Source organism: Loxodonta africana, chromosome 15, assembly GCF_030014295.1.
Source record: "Loxodonta africana isolate mLoxAfr1 chromosome 15, mLoxAfr1.hap2, whole genome shotgun sequence".
NCBI lineage: Eukaryota > Metazoa > Chordata > Mammalia > Proboscidea > Elephantidae > Loxodonta > Loxodonta africana.
This window is the reverse complement of record NC_087356.1, coordinates 29,685,753-29,708,095: the sequence shown is the minus strand read 5'-3', so window position 1 is coordinate 29,708,095 and position 22,343 is coordinate 29,685,753. Positions and strand designations below refer to the sequence as shown.

Below are 22,343 nucleotides of genomic sequence, written 5' to 3'. Positions count from 1 at the left end.
TTTACCACTATGTATTCATCCCTAAACAATATACTTATTTTTGCTTAATTTTAATGTCTATGTAGGTACAATCATACTATATGTATTCTTTGTGTCTTGTTTTTTTAGAGTCATCGGTGTCGCTCCATTCACTCATTTTCATCTCTGTATGTGTGAATATACTACAGTTTATCCATTCTAATGACCTTTGTGTTTGCAGTTTGGGGTAATTGTGAACAAGGCTGTTATGAGCAGTCTTTTTGCTGCTATAGTCTGACATTGTTCACTTATCCACGTGCATGTCATTATTCATAGATTACATGATTCTGAACAAAAAATCCAGAAGATTTACAGATAAATTATTATAACCACCAAGAGAGTGTAGCAAGATTGAATTTAGTACCCAGTCTGACTCCTTTTTGGATTTAGTCCACTAGACCTCTGTTCGTTGTTTCAACAGAACACGTATGTCAGTTCTATGAAAGCCAGTAATTTCTCTTTCCTTCCCTACAGGTGTCAAGAATAATCAGAGAGTGGCTGCAGTTCCACCTCTGGTCAAGCTGCCATGTATCGTGGGCCAACTACCAGCAAAGGGCCCTCCACGCCTGCACATATTTACCAGCAACCACCACGACTTCTCATTGTGCATGTCACTCTGCCTTCGTGGGCTGATGTCTGCTCCAACCTGTGTGAGGCTCTGCAGAACTTTTTCTCTCTAGCCTGCAGCTTGATGGGCCCCAGCCGCATGTCCCTGTTCAGCTTATACGTGGTACAAAATCAGCACGAGTGCATCCTGCCCTTTGTGGTGAGTGGGATAATAATTTTTAAATATCTATATTTTATCCTGAAAACAAACATGAGATTTCTGAAGCAGAGATCAGAATTATTACTTACAGCAGTAACCACGCTGGTTCTCCACACCCAGTACCCACAGGCAACATATGGAAGTTTGAACCCCAAAATTATGAATCTGGGAATTATTATGGGCTACATGCCCCCCCCCCAAAAAAAAAAGAGAGCCTTGGCTCCTTAGTTATTTATAATCCTCTGGAATGTAAACAACTGACTTCATGGCTCTGAGTTTCATCTCCCTTTGACATGTAAGGAGCCCTGGTGGTACAGTGGTTAAGAGCTTGGCTGCTAACGAAAAAGGCTGGCAGTTTGAATCCACCAGCTGCTCCTTGGAAACACTATGGGACAGTTCTATCCGGTCCTGTAGGGTTGCTATGAGTCGGAATCGACTCAAAGGCAGTGGGTTTGTTAAGGTCTTTTTTGACATGTGAACAATTAAGGAAATAAGTCTCAATCTTTTCAGAGGTCTCTGACTGTTCAGTCACGCTTTCACCTCCAAGACTCATCCTTTAACCCAGGTTCCAGTTTTCTTTGCTCAGAAAGCCCTAACTGTGAAGAAACATGAAAATATATTCTCCGCAGTTCCACATAGAACTTGGTGAAATTCCCTCTAGGGTTTGAGAAGGTAAAGAGTGGGCCAGGCTTATTGCTTTTACAAAGCTCTCTCACACATAAACAACTATCTCTCCTCCTCCTCAAACATAATTCAAATCTTCCCTTTCTCCCCTATGGAAAGTTCAGAATCACAGGGATCAGAAAGATTTCCCAAGGTTCTAGGTGCATCCCTTTCTTTGAGGCAGCCTTGTGCTGATATATCCTATTAAATGGATATAAATCCTGTTATTTAAGATTTTCAAAGGTGAAAGTTTTATAAATCTATTGCTGAATTGCTAATATACTACCTGACTACAATTAACTCATTTTTTAATTAATACCTTAGTTTCTATCATTTGAAGTGGTAAGATAACATCTTTGTTGATACTATAAAGAATAAAAATAATATTCATTGCTTTATGCCTCTTTGGTTAAAACATTATAAAAATACAAAATTATACTCTGGTGGCTTTGAAGGTACCTTAGGCTCAAAACAGGGGTTTACTTCTCAAATGAAATCATATAAGAAAAGTTTTGCGTATAAATGCTGCAAGTGCTATGTCTGGTGGTTTTGTGTGTGCATTGTTACTTGGGCTGGGGTAGGAATGATGAGGAATGGATGAGATTAATTAAGGAGTTCAACTTATCCTTTCCACAGCCTGAATAGAATTTAGTTCCTATATTAGTTGTCTATTGCTGCATGACCAAAAAAAAAACCATTGCCATTGAGTCAATTCTGGCTCATAGCGTCCCTACAGGACGGTGTAGAACTGCCCCGCAGGGTTTCCAAGGAGCAGTGGGTGGACTCGAACTGCCCACCTTTTGGTTAGGAGCTATAGCTCTTAACCACTGTGCCAGCTGCATAACAAAATATCCCAAAATATAGTAGCTTAAAACAATAAACATTAGTTATCTCATAGTTACTATGGGTCAGAAATTCATGAGTAATTTAGGTAGGTGGTTCAGGCTCGGGGTTCTTCATGAGGTTTCATTCAAGATGTCATCCATGGCTGTCGTCATCTGGAGGCTGGAGTATCCACTTATAAGGTGGCATATTCACAAGGCTATTGGCAAGAGGTCTCATTTCCTTGCCACATAGGCCTATCCATAGGGCTGCTTGAATGTCCCAGCCTGCGCAGCTGGCTTCTCCCAGAGCAAATGATCCAAAAGACAGGGAGATCAAAGAGGAAGCCAAAATACCTTTTATGACCTAGTCTCAAAAGTAATGCATTCCCCTTTCCTCCACATTCTATTTGTTAGAAACAAATCACTGTTCTACCCAAGATGGAGTAACAGGGACTAAATTTACCCTCTTGCTTTAAATAACAAAATAACTGAACAAAATATACGAAAAACAGTTTACAAGACAGTGGACATCAGGCAGCAGATGACAGTGGTCCCTGAAAGACAGGAAACAAAGGAAGTGAGGCCTATAATTGCCCCCCAGCATACCGTCTTGAGAAAATTTCCAAGCTACAATGCAGAGAGGAGGAAACCAGGTGGGCCCAGTGATCTCCCTGAGTTGAAGAAATACATTTGAAAGTCCGGGGAGACCAAAGCAACTGTTCAGTTCATGGATGTAAAGAAACTACTGAAGGCCAAGAAACTAACTGCCTGAAAGGATTAGAGACAGTAGTACCTGGTACAACAGAAATAGAACATGTTCCCATATGCCAAATTGGGAATCCTCATAATTCACAGTACACTGGTTACTCAGAATGGTCTTGCCTCAGTAGTGGGAATAGACTTAGTACTGTTCGGGATCATCTAACAATTCATAAACACAAGATCCAAAAGGATCAACCTGTTTCCAAGTAACTCAACCGCATCCCAGGGTAAAGCTCAAGAATATTTATAGAAATACAAAAATACCCAGCTCCCAACTAGGTGAAATCCACAATGTCTGGTGTCTTAGTCATCTAGTGCTGCTGTAACAGAAATCCCACAAGAGGATGGCTTTAACAAAGAGAAATTTATTTCCTCACAGTAAAGTGGGCTACAAGTCCAAATTCAGGACGTCAGCTCCAGGGGAAGCCTTTCTCTCTCTGTCGGGCTTCTCATCAGTCTTCCCCCAGACTAGGAACTTCTCTGTGCAGGGACCTCGGGTCCAAAGGACGTGCTCTGCTCCCGTCACTGCTTTCTTCGTGGTATGAGGTCTCCTCTCTCTGCTCACTTCCCTTTCCTTTTTATCTCTTGATTGGATATATTGAATCAGAAATGTGACCTGGGTAAGGGTGTTACAATCCCACCCTAATCCTCTTTTACATAAAATTACAATCATAAAATGGAGAACAACCACACAATACTGGAAATCATTGCCCAGTAAAATTGATACATACATTTTTGGGGGGGCATAATTCAACCCATGACATCTGGTATCCAATCAAAACTTGTCAAGTATGCAAAGAAGCAGCAAAATATGATCCATTATGAGGAAAAAGTCAATCAAAACCAACCCAGAGTTTATAACAATGTTAGAATTAGCATACAGGGATATTAAGACAGTTAGTATAACTGTATTCTGTATGTATGTTCAAAAAGCTAAGTAGAGGCATACCAAACCAAACCCGTTGCTGCCAAGCCAATTCCAATTCATAGCAACCCTATGGGACAGAGTAGAACTGCCCCATAGGGTTTCCAAGGAGTGGCTAGTGAATTCGAACTGCTGACCTTTTGGTTAGCAGCTGAATGCTTAACCACTGTGCCACCAGGGCTCCAGAAGTAGAGGCATAGAAGATGTAAAAAAAAAAAAAAAAAAAAGACCCAAATCAAACTTTTTAGAAATGAAAACTAGAATTTCTGACATGAGAAATACACTAATAGCAGATTAGACATTGCAGAAGAAACACTAGTGAACTTGAAAAAATAGCACTAGAAACTATCCAAAATAAAACACAGAAAGAAAAAAAGAATAATAAAAAAGTGAATAGAGTATCAGTGAACAGTGGGACAACTTCAGGCAGCTTGTTATATGTGTAGTTGTGGTCTCCGAGGGAAAGGAGCAAGGGACAGAAAAAATATTTGAAAAAATAATAGCTGAAAATTTTCCAATTTCATGAAAACTCTAAACTCACAGACCCAAGAACCTCAATGAATGCCAAATACAAAAACAAATGAAAACTACACTAAGGCACATCTTATCAAAACTACTATTAAAGAGAAAATCTGAAAAAGAACCAGGCCACTAGGGACATCTAAGTTAATTGGCGTAACATAGTTCATAATGTTTAGTGAGTAACATCTGGGGTCTTAGAAGCTTGCAAGTGGCCATCTCAGATACAACTATTAGTTTCCTCTCATCTGTAGCAAAGGAGAGTGAAGGAAATCAAAGACTCAAGGAACCAATTAGTCCACAGAACCAATGGCCCACACGAACCACAGCCTCCTCTAGCCCGAGTCCAGAACAACTAGATGGTGCCCAGCTACCACTACCAACCACTTTGACCAGGGACACAATAGAAGGTGGTAGCTAGAATGGGATAAAAATGTAGAACAAAACTCAAATTCCTAAAAAAGACCAGACTTACCAGACTGATAGAGACTGGAGGAACATCTGATTCTGTCACCCTAAGACACGCTTTTAATCTGGAACTAAAGCCACTCCTAAAGGCCACCTTTCAGCCAAATAATAGATTGGCCTATGAAATAAATAATAACACCCATGAGGAATATACTTCTTAGAAGAATCAGCTATATAAGACCAAATGGGCAACATTTGCTCAAAAGCAAGGATGAGAAGACAAGAAGGGTCAGGGAAACTGGACGAATGAAAACGGAGAAGGCAGAGTGAAAATGGGGAGTGTGCTGACACATTGCTGGAATAGCAACCAATGTCACAGAACAATTTGTGTGTGAATTGTTGAATGGGAAACTACTGTGTAAACTTTCTCCTAAAACAATAAAATGTTCAAAAAAAAAAAAATTTCACCCACCCCTGGAGCAGGGCCTAACTCATGGAAGTGCTCAATGATTGTTGAATGATAAATACACCTCTTATTTTTGAGGCAACAACAACAACAAAAAAAAAAAAAAGGCAACCAGAGAAAAGACACATTATATACAGTATAACAAAGATAAAGATGAGAACATATTTCTTGTTGGAAACAATTCAAATAAGAAGACAGTGGAGCAAAATCATTAAAGTAATGAGAGAAAATAGAAGTCTGTACTCAACAAAAACATCTTTTAAAAACTAAGGTGAAACTTCCAGTTCTAGAAAAGATCGAGTATTATTCATCCTGCCAGGTACAGCTAAAAGCCCTAGACATTATGTATAAAACAACTCTAAAAGACTCTGAAAAGTGAAGAGAGAAAGTACTAGGGACCTCAGGACCCAAGAAATGACATGGCAGTAAGTTCCCTGGATTTTCTTTTTGCCTCATATCATCTGAACTGGGTGGTAGAGAATTCTCCAACCTGGAAACACAGATGCAAACAAAACATTCCTGAGGAAAAGCCTGCTCATTCTAGCCAAAGGACCAGGAAAGGGCAGCTTAGCAAGACAGAAATTTTTTAGACAATAACCACCCTACTGAACCCAAACATCATGGAAAAAAAAAGTGCAGCTCCAACTCCATCCGCAAAAGCCCAGTGGGGAATAAACTTCTACCCTTGCCCAGCTATGACAATGTACCTGTCCCCTCCAGGCTGGAGATGCCAGAAATGGTCTAATAGAGAGCTAGGACTTTCATCTCTACCTGGCAATAATGAGACCCCCCTCCCACAGTGTCAATGGAGGCCATGTGAGTAACCTGGACTCCCACCCCCTCCCTACCCAACATTAACAAGGTGCCCTTCCTTATCCCTACTGAGATGGCATCACAGGAGGCAGAGCAGATGCCATGTGGGGAAACAGGAGTGAGGCATCCTTTCATCTCCAACCCAGGGTGGCACCAGTGAAGGACTAGTAGAAAGCCAGGACTTTCATCTGCACCTAACAGTAATGAGCCCTTACTCCTAATGGTGTTAGTGAAGGTCAATGGGAGCCTGAACGTCCACTCCCCACCCAGCCTTAACGAGGTGCCCCTCTCCCCTAGAGTGTAATCAGAGGCCAAGTGGGGAACCTGGATTCCTACCATCACCTGACAGTAATGAGGCAGCAACTCCCTTTTTCCACTACCACAATATCAGAGGAGTCCTGCTAAAATGGAGGATTTAAATAAGATCCAGAGTCTCGTAACATAATACCCAAAATGTCTAGAATATCATAAAAAGTCAATCTGCTTATTAGGAATCAGGGAAATCTCAGCTTTAATGAGAAAAGACAATTAACAGATGCCAAAACTGAGATGATACAAATGTTGAAATTATCCAAAAAGTATTTTAAAGCAGCCGTCATAAAAAAATGTTCAGCAAGAAGTTACAAACTTGTTTGAAGCAAAGGGAAAAACAGCAAGTCCCGGCAAATACATACATATATATATACATATATACATATATACATACATACATACATACATACATACATACATACATACATATATATATATATATATATGGAAACCCTGGTGGCGTAGTGCTACAGCTGCTAACCAAGAGGTCGGCAGTTCAAATCCGCCAGGCAAACTCTATGGGGCAGTTCCACTCTGCCCTATAGGGTTGCTATGAGTCAGAATTGACAGCAGTGGGTTGGGATATATATATATATATATATATATATATATATGTATCTATGTATCTATCTATGTATGTATATGTATATATATGTATACATACACACACATATAATATAAAAAAGAACTAAATAGAACTGAAAAAGAGAATAACAAAACAAAATTTTTAATCTCAATGGATGGGCTCAACAGCAGAATGAGGAGACTAGAGGAAAGACTCAGTGAACTTAAAGATAGAATAGAAATTACCCAATCTGAGCAACAGAGAGAAAAATACTTAAAAAAAAAAATGAACAAAGCTTCAGGGACATGTGGGACAATAAAGATCTAACATTCACCACTCGTGTCATCAGACTCTGATGACACGAGTGGTGAATGTTAGATCTTTATTGTCCCATATGTCCCTGAAGCTTTGTTAAAGACTGTGAGGCTGAAAAAAATATTGAAAAAAATACCACATTTTTACACAAATAACACACCCTTTGAAATTTTCTGTTCAGCTCTCTTATTTCTTCATTTCTTCCTTTCACTTTAGCTATTCTACATTCAAAAGAAAGCTTCAGAGTCTCTTCTGACATCCATTTTGGTCTTTTCTTGCTTTCTTCATGTATGATGTACTTGAAGTCATTCCACAACTCATCTGATCTTCAGCTGTTAGTGTTCAATGCACCAAATCTATTCTTGAGATGGTCTCTAAATTTAGATGGACCATACTCAAGGTTGTATTTTGGCTCTCAGGGACTTGTTCTAATTTTCTTCAGCTTCAACTTGAACTTGTACATGAGGGATTGATGAAAAATTTACCAAAAAATGAAAAGGACATTGAGCCAACGGAAGAAAATTAAAATTACCTGCAATCTTAGAGGTAGATTTCCTTTTTCAAAACAAGTTAGTTTTTAAATATTTTTATATGGGAGAGGAGGAGGAGTCACTAAGTACAGCCCCTATTCAAGGAATGAAGAATTAGACTCTATCTTTTGAAGAGAGGAGTGTCAAAGAATTTGTGGACATACAGTATTTTAAAGCCACCACAGTTCCCTTTTGAAGATATCTCAAAAGCTTGAGTCGAAGGATAAAAGCCCTGGATTCTCTAATAGGGGAACTCAATCCTCAAGTCCTTTCCACTGACATTTCTGCCCTTAAGAAATTCTCTCTACAGTACAATTCCCTCATAAAACAAAGGAACAAAATGTTTATTGGTCATTTTCAAACGCGTGAGTCAGATAAATCATCCTGTTTCCTAATTTGTTAATATTAAGCATATACTGTGCACTCACTCCTCACTTATTGACATGGTTAGGCTCCAAAGACCAGGTTATTATGCAAAAATCAGCATTATGTGAAAATGCAGGATGAACACATCAAATCACAAAAAGGAGGATGTCTACATCATTACATACTGCCAAACCACTGAGAATCACGGCCCAGCCAAGTTGACACATAACCTTAGCTATCACAGCCAGCGTTACTCTTGTCTCGCACTTTGGCATTCGTTACTGCCAGACATATGGTTATTGTGCAAAATAGTCAGACGGTAGATTTTTCATTATTGTCACAAATGTGAAATGTCTGATAATGAGACAGTTGATAAGTGAGGTGTAGGCGTATTGTGGAGTGCTTACTGCATACTAGGCATCATACTAAATGTTTTCATGGTTTTCACTTTTATTCTAATATGTGTATTTGTTTATTGATGATGTATTGAATGTAATATTTTTAATCTACTGTGTTGCCATTTAGCTTATAACTTTTCAAATTATTTTAGCTGTCATTTTACTTTTTAAAATAAGGAACTAATGTAAGGAGCTGTATCAGTCAAGGTGTCAACAAGAAACAGATGACATACAAATTGAATAATTTTCAGAGAGAGATACAAAAGGAATGTTTACATAGGTGTAAGCAGAGTTTAGGAAGAGGCACCAAAAGATGGTGCAGAAGCCATATGACCTCTTGGACTGAAGAAGCAAGGGGAAGGAAGCTATATGAAGCGGGCTACCTGACAGTAGCTGTGGCCTTTAGTAGAGCCACACAGCCATCCCATAGCAATCTGGTGAGGAGGGAGCCGGGGGAATAAACATCCTGACCTCATTCTCATCCTGCCTTCTGGGTCTCCTAGCAGTACCTCCCATTGGACAAGCCCTGGTAGAAATAAGAATGTAAGTGAGCTCATTGAATCAATCCCTAAAGGTCAGTATCTTAGGAGGCGCAGAACCAGTAAAGTGTATAAATAGAGAGAGAGAGAGAGAGATTTATATCAAAGAAACAGCTCATGCAATTGTAGAGGCTGGGATATCCCAAGTCCATGGATTAGAATAGAGGCTTCTCCCAATTCACGTAGCTGCAGTGGCTGGCAAACCCAAGATCAGCAGGTCAGAATGCAGGGTTCTTGCTCACAGGCTGTGAATATCCACGAATCCCAAGATAGGGAGATAAGCTGATAGCTCAAGTCCCAAAAAACGGAGGTCAGATGAACAGGAGGCAGCCACAGGATCCAGAGTGAGCAAAAAAGCCCGAACATCTGCTTATATTGGGATGCAGTCCACACCCCCAAGGAAACTCCCTTTCGACTGATTGGCTTCTCACAGCAGATCCAGTCATGGGAGTGATCACATATAAAGACTGAGAATCATGGCCAAGTTGACACACCATCTTAACCATCACAATCAGCTTTCTAGGGCACCAAACACAGTGGAGAAAAGTAGAGAGTGATCTGGAGGGGCAAATAGAAAATATTCAGTATAGTGGGCTTGTTGGAGAGTGAGTTCATGACCCAAACGAGGGTAATAGGAATTTTTTTTCCTCCTCAAGTGACTGTGTTATGGCCCTCCAGCACTCCTCAGCAATTTTGGCCCTAAATGAATCCCTCTATCTCTTACTCACTCCATTAAGAAAGGCAGACAGCTTTACACTAAAAGGCACTGACTGGTCATCAAGAAACAATTGCAAGCCAAAATTTCCTTCCAGAAGAACAGTAAGTTCAACTGTAGTTAAAAGCTCAAGAAGATTGCTGGAACAATGCTGTTACCTTATATACAGAGCAATCCAATCTTCATTTAAGGAAAAGCACAGCCTTAAATTCATTGTCTCTGCCCTATTTAAATATCTGACATTTTCTCTACACAGAGTCAGCACAAAATATAAATGGGGAAAATAGCAAATGGGAAATGTTACCCAGGAAGAGCACCTCGATATATTTCATCATATTTAATTTTTTAGTATAATCGAATCTGAACTTTTTATAAGGAATCATGACAGAAGATTCATAATTTAAATATTAAAATTCATTTTATACTCAACATGCCCTTAATATACATAAATCTGACCAAAATTATTTTCTCCTCTTAGAGCAAGATTTCAGAAAAATTCCCTTACTATAAAGATCTTACCAATTCTTTTACCTTTTCATGAAAACAGTTATTTAAAGCATATATTATCTACAATGTGATTTTTTTTTTTTTTAGTATTTTATTGTGTTTTTGGTGAAAGTTTACATAGTAATTAGGTTCTCATTTAACAATTTCTATACATATTGTTCAGTGACATTGGTTACATTTTTCAGTCTTTCCATTGTCATTATTTCCATTCTGGTTATTCTGTTTTCATTAATCTAGCTTCCCTGTCTGCACTTACCTTCTCATCTTTGGTCTAGGGTAAATGTTTACCATTTGGGTTCATTTAGATGATTATTTAGAGTACTCATGGGTGATATTATTTATTTTGCCAGCCAGTCTGTCTTTGGGCTGAAATGTAACCTCCAAGAGTGGCTTGAGTTCCAAGTTTAAAGGAGATTTCCAGGTGGTAGTCTTGGGAGTTCCTCTAGTCTCTACCAGTTCAGTAAGTCTAGTCTTTTTTTAGGAATTTGAAGTTTGTTCTATATTTTTCTCCTATTCTATCTGAGACCATCTATTGTCTCCCTGGTCAGAATGGTTGGTGGTGGTAGCCAGGCACCATCTAGTTCTTATGGTCTCCAGGTAGGTGAGGACTAAAAGTGCTATAAGTTGAGTGTGACACGTATTTCCTCATCTTTAATATCTGACATTCATACATATTCATTTTAAAATAAAAAATAATGCAGATATATTAAACCATGTAAAGGTAAACACCAAGAAAGATAATGTAATAAACTGTAATTGACTGCTGCAGGACATGGAGAAAAGTTAAAAAAAAAGAAGAAGAAATATACTAATTTTGTCATTTTCATAGTTGGGAATTAATCAATACCGTTAAAGAAATAATTTAAGGAAAGTATATAAACATAGCGTTATAAACACTGGCACAGAAATACAACTTTCCTAATTATGACAAGAAAACAATATACAGAAAAAAGGAAAAGAAAATATACAGTCTAGTGGTTTTCCAAAAGCTATAAAAACAGAAAGTCTACCATAATAGAACTAAGAACAAACTTATATGTCTTATCAATAAATATGTGTGCTAAACTTACCTATTGAAATACTTAAAAAAAAAAAACTTACAGATTTGATTACAAAGCAAAACCCTGCTATATTCAAGAGACAAAGCTACAACAAAGCGGTTCAGGAAGGTTAAAAATAAAGGATGGCCAAGGATATACTAGGCAAATGCAAAGCAAAGGAAAAAGAGAGGATCATGATCTTAATATCAGACAAGGATGAATTTGGGGCAAAAAGCATTCAATAAGACTATGAATGGCACTTTAATGCTAAGGTACAAAATAGAGTGGAGAAGAGCAGAAAATGATCAAGGGGGACATATGGAAGATATTTAGCATAACAGACTTGTTGGAGAGGGAGTCTCTTAAAAATATTTATCAGTTTTGAATACCTGTGCACCAAATAATATAGCATCAACATTTTAAAGACAAATATAATTAAACAGGAAATCTTTACCCTCCTGAAGTGTTCATGGAATATTCACAAAAGTCAACCATATAATTAAGCCTCAAATAAACCCAAAAATTTTAATGCATTCCAAAAAGTTTAGACATCCTTTGAACACACTGCAATAAAGCTAGAAATAAATGACAAAATAAAAAATCTGTACCACTTGAAATTTTTTAACTCTTAAACAACTTTTGGGTGAAAGAGAAAGCCAAGCTAAAAATGCAGAATATCTTTTAACTCAATAATGAAGTCACTTCTGAGGTTCACCCTTCAGCCAACAATTAGACAGGCCCCCAAAACAAAATGAAACTAAAGAGGCACACCAGCCCAGGGGCAAGGATGAGAAAGGCAGAAGGGGTCAGGAAAGCTGGTAAAAGGGAAACTAAGGCCAAGAAGGAGAGAATGTTGACATGTCGTGGGGTTGGTAAACAATGTCACAAAACAATATGTGTACTAATTGTTTAATGAGAAGCTAGTTTGTTCTGTAAACCTTCATCTAAAGTACAGTAATCAAAAAATAATAATAATGCAGAATACCTATAAAATAATATTAATGAAAAACCTACGTATCTGGACCTAAGGGATACAGAAAAGGCAATGCTAAGAGGAAAATTCATACCTTTAAACTGTATTAATTTAAGTAATTTAAAGTATATGAATAAACAAGAAAGACTGAAGGTAAATGAAGCAAACAACTCAAGAAAAAGAACAACAAAGCAAGCCTAAGGAAAGATGAAGGAAGGAAATAATAAAGATAAAAGCAAAAATTAATAAGTGTGGAAAGTCCAGAAATAAACCCACACATGTAGGGTCAACTGATTTTTGACAAGGATACTAAGTCCATTCAATGGGGAAACAAGAGTTTCATCAATAAATGGTGTTGTAAACATTGGATTTCCACATGCAGAAAAATGAAACAGGATACATGCCTCGCACCATACACAAAAACAAATTTAAAATGGACTAAAGACCTAAATGTGAAAACTAAGCCATAAAATTCTTAGAAGAAAACGCAGGGGTAATGCTGTCAGGCCTAGCTTTTAACAATGGATTGTCTATTATAGAAACAAAAGCACAAACATGAAAAGACAAAATAAATAAATGGGACTTGATAAATTAAAATTAAAAACTTTTGTTCATCAGAAGACTTTACACAAAAAGTGAAAAAGCAAGCTAACAACTGGGAGAATATCTTCAGGAGCCATATATCCAACAAGAATCTAATAGGCAAAATATATATATATGACTTCAGCAACTTCAAAGACAAATAACCCAATCAAAAATGGGCAAAGTACTTGAATAGACATTTCACCAAAGAGTACATTCAGATGGTCACCAAACACATGAAAAGATGCTCAATGTCATTAGCCATCAGAGAGACGCAAATCAAAACCCCAGTGAGATACCATTTCATTCTCACTAGGATGGCTAAAATTAATTAAAAAAACAGAAAATAACAACTGTTTGTGAGGATGTGGGGAAAATGGAACACTTATCTATTGCTGATGGGGATGCAAAATGGTACAGCCATTGTGGTAAACAATGTAGGGTTTCCTAACAAAAACTAAAATCAGGACCACCATATGACCCAGTAATTCCACTCCTCAGTATATACCCAAAGGACTTGAAAGCAGAAACGAAACCGAAATTTGTACACCTATGTTCATTGCAGCACTATTCACAATAGCCAAAAGCTGGAAACAACCTAAATGCCCATCGATGCATGAATGAATACACAAAATGTGGTACATGCATACAATTAAATACTATTCAAACAGTAAGAGAAATAAAGTCTTAATACATTCTACAATATAGATGGAGCTAGAAGACATTATGCTTAGTGAAATAAGTCAATTACAGAAGGACAAACATTATATGATTTCACTCATATGAAAAGACAAGAACACACAAATGTATAGAGAATGAAGTTTATTAGTGGTTTCCAGGAGTGGAAGGGAGGGGGAAGGGGTGGGCGGCTATTGCTCATGAAATACTGATTTTCGTTTTATGGTGAAGAAAAAATCAAATTGATTAAGGGTAGGGTTCCACAGCTGATTAATGTAATTGCTATCAATAAGTTGTACACCTGTAAAAAGTCGAATTGGCAAAAGTTGCATGATAGATATATTTACAACAATGACAAGAAAAGAGAGAGAGAGTAGCTGCCAAGGCTGCTTATATACAACCAAACACCTCATGGGGTTTGGTTCCTTGGTTTGGAGGTTTAGGGTCATGGCTTCATGGGACATCCCAGTTAATTGGCCTAATAACGTTTAGTGCTTCTGTTCTACCTCCTAGTTTGTTGCATAGTGCCTGGGGTCTTAAAAGCTTGCCAGTGGCCATCCAAGCTAAATTGGTCTCTATTCACCTGGAGCAACAGAGGAAGGAGAGTCAGGAATAGGAGGAGAAAATGGAATGTGTGGCTACTTGCCTCCATGAACAACTGCACACTTTGCCATTAGACCAGAAAAACTGTATGGGTACCACTACCGAAGATTTTGGTCAAAGATTCTATAGATGAATCCTGATCAAAAGGGGGAAAATGCAGAACAGAATGTAAAATTGTTATGAAACCCAGATATTCTGGAGTCGTAGAGGCTGGATAATCCCCTGAAACTATTGCCCTGAGATACTGTTTAAACCTTAAACCAAAAATATCACCTGAAGTCTTCTTAAAACTAAATAATAAGTTGGCTTAACTAGTAAAGAATGTCTGCTTTCAGCATTGTGCTCTTTTAAGATTTATCTATATGAGATCAAATTGACAACAGTAACTTGAAAGATTAGATAGGAAACTTAGGGGCAGTGAGTTTATGTAAATGGGGAGGAACAACTCAGAAAAGGAGGGTGACTGTCTCAGTCATCTAGTACTGCTATAACAGAAATACCACACGTGGAGGCTTTAACAAAGAGATTTATTTTCTCACAGCTGAGTAGGCTAGAAGTCCAAATTCAGGGCTTCGGCTCCAGTGGAAGGCTTTGTCTCTCTATTCGCTCTGGAGGAAGGTCCTTGTCCTCAATCTTCCCATGGTTGAGAAGCTTCTCAGGCACAGGGACCCCGGGTCCAAAGGACGCAGTCTGCTTCTGATGCTGCTGTCTTGGTGGTGTGAAGTCCCCAACTCTCTGCTTGCCTCCCTTTCCTTTTATCTTTTGAGAGATAAAAGGCAGTGCAGGCCACACCCCAGGGAAACTCCCTTACCTTGGATCAGGGAGGTGTTATAATCCCACCCTAATCCTCTCAACATAAAATTACAATCACAAAATGGAGGACAACCAAACATAGCCTATCCAAGTTGATACACACACTTTTGGCAGGACATCAGTCCATGACACATTTTTAAACTGTTCCATAGCACAGAAAGAAAAAACATTCCAAATTATTTTTATGAAGATAACATAATGTTGATACCGAAACCCAAAAACTTTTTCACAAAATGAAAACTACAGACCAGTTTCACTTATGAATATCTATTCAAAAATCCCAAATAAAATGTTGGCAGTAGAATCCAGCATTACATTAAAAGAACAACATCCCAGAAATTCAATATTAGGAAATGTATTAATATAATTTACCATGTTAATATATCCAAGGAGGGGCAGGGAATCATATGATCATGTTCATCTCCAAAGCTACTGAAAAAGCATTTGATAGAATTTAACATCCAATGTTGTTTTTAAAACCTTAATAAAATGGGAACAGATAGGTATTCCCTTAGCACAATATATCTATGTCAGTGCAATCCAGCATCATATTTAATGAAAAACACTAAAAGCACTCCTATGCAAGACAAGGAAATTTACTATCATTACTATTACTTAACTGTATTCTAGAGGTTTTCATTGATGAAGTTACACAAGAAAAATAATTAGAGTATAAAAATGGAAAAGGAGGAAGTAAAATCATGTTTATTTTCAGATTATATGATTATGTATCTAGAAAACCAAGAGAATCAGCTAGAAAATTATTTCAAACTATAAAAGAATTCAGGACAATGGTCTGGTACAAAAATTAATACAGATATTAATACCCTTTATGTGTCCAAAACAACTAGTTAGAAGTTACAATGAAAAGAAAGTTCCTATCACAATAACCAAAATGGTTAAATAATGAAATTAACAATAAATGTACAAGATTTATATGAATTAAAATGCTATTGAGAAACAAAGAAGACTTGAACAAAATCAGAAGTTACTAGTTCTTGGGAAGACTCAGACTCAGAAAGATGTCAATTATCTCTGAATTAATCTATAAATGTAATACAATTTTCAGTAAAATATTCCAACAGTAGAACTAGACATCAAATTAAAAACAAAACAGAACAAAAGACAAGCAAGAATAGCCAAGAACTATTCATATCAGATATTAAACAGATATGCTCAAATGGTGTGATATTGGGGATTGAAAAGACAGAGAGAGCAATGGAATACAATTTAAAGTCCAGAAATAGATCCCGATACATATGGGGATTTAGAATATAATAAAGATGGTATTTAAAATTAGTTGGGAAAAAAAATTACTCAATAAATACTTGGGTCAACTGAGTAGCCATATGGGAAAAAAATTAAGCTAGATCTATACTCACAGCTCATGCCAGGATAAACTTCAGATGAATCAAAGGTTTAAATGTAAAAACTGAAACTATGTAAGTACTAGACCAGATGGTTTCAGTCTGGGCCTGATCAGGAGACAGAAACCATGCAGTGATCTATATAAGACAGGAATTTTAGTACAGTTTACCGTATTAAACTATGATAACAGAGTAACTATAAGATATAGGAGAACTTTACACAGTGCCCTAAGGCTGGGGGAGAGATTCTAAGAAAGGACAAACTTGAAAAGGGGACCTCCTCCCCAAGGCCAGGATTCAGACTTAGAATGTGTAGTTGCAGCCCACTAGAGGGCAAAGATGTTCACTGGTTTTCCCAGGCCACAGTTGGTCCACAGTTGCTGGGAAAGCAAGAAGCAACACTCTAGGTATAGGCTAACTGCAGCTGGTGGCTGGGTACCCAGATATACAGAAAGAATGGGAATGATAATGAGGGCAGGAGGTCTGGTACACACAATGTCCACGTCAGAAAGGCAGTGGCATTGAGAGGGCCACAGGAGACAAACTTGTCAACAGGGACAGGTGAGCAGCGGAAATTGAGCATCCGTGCAGGCAAGAGGCCTGAAATATATAGTGTCGCTGTCAAGCGGCCTGCGAGAAGGCCAGGCCGGGGCTGCAAGGTCACCAAGGGACTGCAAGCTCTGGGGGCATGGGTAGAGCACCACCAGATGTCCTCCATTTCACTGCTGATCCATGGTGTACCTGCCAGTAACAGCAAGAGAGCCCCTTCCTCCTGGAGGGTCTCTCCAGTACATAGCATCGTGCCCATTGCAAAGGGGAAATGCTGAGAGGAATTCCATCTATTGTCACAGAGCATGGATTGAAGAGTGGATTTGGCACTCAGAGGCAATAAACTGATAATTAGTACACAGGACATGGGGAAAAAATAGTATTGAGTAGGAAGGCCCTTTTAAGCATAACACAAAACTCAAAAGTCCAAAAATAAAAGATTAATAAATTCACCTATATAAAAATATAAAATATATGTTTGGCAAAAAACATTTGTCATGGATTGAATTATGTTCCCCCAAAAACTGTATGTATCAATTTGGCTGGGCCATGATTCCCAGTATTGTGTAGTTGTCCTCCATTTTGTGGCTCTAATTTTATGTTAAAGAGGATTAGGGTGAGATTTTAACGCCCTTATTAAGGTCACATCCCTGATCCCTGTGGTGTGGCCCGCACCACCTTTTATCTTAAAAGAGGTAAAAGGAAAGAGAAGCAATCAGAGAGTGGTGGACCTCTTACTACCAAGAAAGAAGCACTGGGAGCAGAACATGTCCTTTGGACCCGGGTTCCTGCACAGAGAAGCTCCTAGTCCAGGGGAAGATTGAAGAGAAGGCTGACAGTGAGAGAAAGTCTTCCCCTGCATTTGGACTTCTAGCCTACTAGACTGTGAGAAAATAAATTTCTCTCTGTTAAAGCCATCCACTTGTGGTATTTCTGTTATAGCAGCACTAGATAACTAGGACAACAGTATAGCAAAATTTAAAGGCAAATGAAAATATGAGGAAAAATACTTGCTTCTCTTATCACATAGGGTTAATTACATAAATAGCTTCTACAAATGAAAAAGAAAAAGACCAATAATCCAATAGAAAATGAGAAAGGAAATATACAGTTTTCAAAAAAGAAAACACAAATAACCCTTAAATATATGAAGATATGTTTAACCTTGCTCATAGTAAGAAAAATATAAATTAAAATTATCCTGCAATGCCATTTTTCACCTACATGATTGATGAAGATAAAAAATTTTGATGACATACTATTGATGAAGATATGAAGAAATAGGCACACTTATATGCTGTTTCTGGGTGTGTAAATCAACACAATTCTATGGCAGACAATATGATGACAGTGTCACAGTTCACACGCCCTTCGACCTAGCAAGTCCACTCATAGGAACTTACCCAGTAAATATACTTGCACATGTGCAAAAATGATTTAAGTACAAAATTATTTTGTATGAGCATTGTTTGCAGCAGAAGATTGGAAACAACCTGAATGTCCATCGATAGAGAGTTAGTTAAATAATGGGCCATCTATTATTAATGGAATACTTTGCAGCCATAAAAGTATATTTTTGTAAAATAGTTGTAATTTTTTAAAATTTCATGTATTGATGTGAAATGAGTGAAATATAAGTAACAAAAGCAAGATATAGAGGAGTGTTATAGTCTCTTCTATTTAACTAAGAAAAAAGATAGGGTTAAAATATTTTTTTTTTCCATGTAAACAAAGTATCTCTGAGAAGATACCCAAGAAGCTGGTAATATTTATTACCTCTAAAAAGTTACTGGTTACCTGAGGGATAAGAGTGGGAAGATGTCTTTTTTCTATATACCCTTTTGTAACTTTTGAATTTTGAACTGAGTATATTATGTATTCAAAATAAAGTTAAATATTTTTTAAAAACATGTAGAGAAAGTATCAGTTATATATGGGGGTTCTATGCGAGATTTTTTTTTATAAAAGGAGCTTCTACTGATATGTTTTTTTTTTAAATCACTGATCTAAATATATTCTCATTTCTTGACCTGACCTCTAATGAGACATCGATCTGAGTTGTCCTGAACTGTTTACAGGCTAACCCCAAAAAGTTCATGTACGAAAGCTCAGAAATAGAATTCTCGAAGGTTCTGTCTAGCCAAGGCATGTGCATGATGACCAACCAATATTAGCCATACTAAGTCCTTCAGATCAATTAATGTATGTCTACTGATTCCTGGAGTCTGTTCAATGTTATAAACTTTTTACCCCATATTTCTTATCCTGACTTTCTAATAACCAGTTCAACTGGGCCACAGCTCTCCAGTTCCCAAAAACCTCTTCACCTTTACCTCAGTCATGGTTTATACTGATCTAGCTCTAACCTATGCCTTTGAGACTGATGCCTCCAACAGAAATGTGGGCGTCATCCTATTTCAAGGCAGCCCTTGATCTGGAGACTACACTGTGGATGCTACATTTCTAGGAACTAGGCCCTACTGTACTTACACCAAGAGGCAGTGGTTCGAACAAAACGAGGGGATACTGCGTGGTTTAAAATCAAGAAAAGTGTGTATCAGGGTTGTAAGCTTTCACCATATCTATTCAATCTGTATGTTGAGCAAATAATCTGAGAAGCCAAACTATATCAAGAAGAGCATGGCAGCAGGACTGAAGAAAGACTTATTAATAACCTGCAATATGCAGATGACACAACCTTGCTTGCTGTAAGTGAAGAGGACTTGAAGCACTTAATGATGAACATTTAAGACTGCAGCTTTCAGTATGGATTACACCTCAACATAAAGGAAACAAAAATCCTCACAACTGGACCAATAAGCAACATCATGATAAATGAAAAAAAGACTGAAGTTGTCAAGGATTTCATTTTTCTTGGATCCACAATCAACGCCCATGGAAGCAGCAGTCAAGAAATCAAATGATGCATTGCATTCGGCAAGTCTGCAGCAAAAGATCTCTTTAAAGTGTTAAAAAGCAAAAACTTCACTTTAAGAACTAAGGTGTGCCTGACCCAAGCCATGGTGTTTTCAGTCACCTCATATGCATGTGAAAGCTGGACAATGAATAAGAAGACCAAAGAAGAATTGATGCCTTTGAGTTAGGGCGTTGATGAAGAATATTGAATATACCATGGACTGCCGGGAGAATGAACAAATCTGTCTTGGAAGAAGTACAGCCAGAATGCTCATTAGAAGCAAGGATGGTGAGACTTCGTCTCACGTACTTTGGGCATGTCATCAAGAGGGACCAGTCCCTGGAGAAGGACATCGTTCTTGGTAGACAGTCCCCGAAAAAGCGGAAGACCCTCAATGAAATGGATTGACCCAGTGGCTGCAACAATGGGCTCAAGCATGACAATGATTGTGAGGATGGCACAGGACCAGGCAGTGTTTTCATTCTGTTGTACATAAGATTGCTATGAGTCGGAACTAAATCCACAGCACCTAACAACAAGAGGCCCTGCTAAGGTCAACTATCTCATGCAAAAATTGAAGCTGTTAACCATCAAAGATACTTTCAAGGATTGAAAGTAGAGATATTGCCTCAAAGAGGCCCATGACCTCATGTCACTACTCAGAGCTCACCATTTTGGAGTAATTGAGATATTGTAAATCTACCCACACCATAAAATTTCAGTTGCTTTCTTCTAATCATTCTGCCTAACCATCTGCATCCTAAATGGTAGTAGAATCTCTGGGAGGATAAATGGCTTATCTGGAAGTATAGGATGTTACTGAAGTAGCCCTACCCTCAGAAATTCTCTAACCCTAGAACTTTGAGAAAATATCTGATGAAGTCAGGATGGATTCCTGTATATAGCAATGTCAGACTGAGAATAAATCCAGTCAGGGACACTGGATACCAGGACAGTCTGCTCTCTGAGATAGGTTACTATTTGTCCTAGCCAGGGAGATCTACACTCAAGTACTGTGCTTGTGTTGAAACAGCACCCTGGATATCATCCCACCCTATTCAACACTGAATAATCCATAAGAATTGTTGGCAACCTCATACCTATGTATACTACTATACTCTAATGCATCTAGATTCAAGGGATTATTTTACTCTTTCCTGAACCCCTCATATTCTGGGACATCCCAGTCATGCCCCTTCCCACAGCCATGACCCCTCAAACCAAACAAACCAAACCAGTTGCTGTCTAGTCAATTTCAACTCACAGGGACCCTATAGGACAGAGTAGAATTGCTCCATAGGGTTTCCAAGGCTGTAATCTTTACAGGAACAGACTGCTACATTTCATTAGCAGCCAAGCGCTTAACCACTGCACCACCAGGGCTCCTTCTATGACCCCTAGTGACAGTAAATTTAAAGAATGATGGATTTTATTCACTGCACTAGTCCCCATCTGTTCCAGGCTCAACTACCATATTTAATTATATGGTCTCACTCCATAGATTTTCAAGCCTCCAGCTCCGGTTACAGCTTCAGTTTGTGTCCAGAGTTTAGAAGGTGAAGTTCAAGATCTCTAACATCAGAGCTGACCTGTGCACAATTTATCTCTCAAAGACTGACTGTCAACTGTAGTATATCCATTTGACATTATGGATTACTCAAAAACCCCACCGTATTCACCCCACCAAAGTCCTTCTAGAACAACTTACTATACCCATAGGGACCTCTAAAGTACCCCACCATGCCATGGATCAGAACAAGGAGAACATTCACTGGTGCTGGACCCAAGGAGAGAACACCTTCGTGGCACATCTGTAACACCAGTCTACAAAAAGCTGGAAGAAATGTAATGAGAGTCCATCAGTCCTTTACCCATTCATCCCAACTTCCACCCCTCTATTCCATGCCCATCTAACTGAATCAGGGACTCTACTCTGCAACTTGAAAAACCCACCTAGACGATCTAAGACAGAGAGCCTGAGTTAGGTAACGGACTCCCAACAATGTTGTTTGCCAGCTTCAGTATCTGATTCACTGGGAAGGAAATGGGATGGAGAAGTGATCATAAGGACCTACATTTAAACTCAGGAACTTGCCAGAGCATGTTTGAATCTCTCACATTGGAAACCTCAAGTCTCCCATCCAGAGAAGTTGGGTGGGGAGGCAGAAGAAGTTACGGGGTTTGACTGCTTCTTGTCATCTCTAACTATGCCTCACACCCAAATTGTAGATTGCAGGAAATTTCAGAACTCCAGCTCAGGGGCACCGAGGCTTTATCCATTCTCATCCTCTTTATCTAACAGCTCCCCATAGGCCCCTGACCCCAATGGTTTCACATCTTTTGGATTTGGAACTCAGCTCTGAACTATTTACTGTGTTACCTTATAGAATGCTGCCGAGGTAATTCATGA

The 22,343-nt window shown here is 38.4% G+C and overlaps 1 protein-coding gene across 1 annotated transcript in view; it reads left to right on the top strand.

The window, feature by feature from the left end:
- The first annotated feature begins 544 nt into the window (after positions 1–544).
- LOC100675299 (meiosis 1 arrest protein) overlaps positions 545–22,343 on the top strand; it is a 72,598-nt gene continuing 50,799 nt past the window's right edge. The window contains exon 1 of the mRNA XM_010593671.3: positions 545–784. Within this exon, the coding sequence (XP_010591973.3) occupies positions 545–784 (240 nt within the window). The remainder of the gene's footprint in view (positions 785–22,343) is intronic.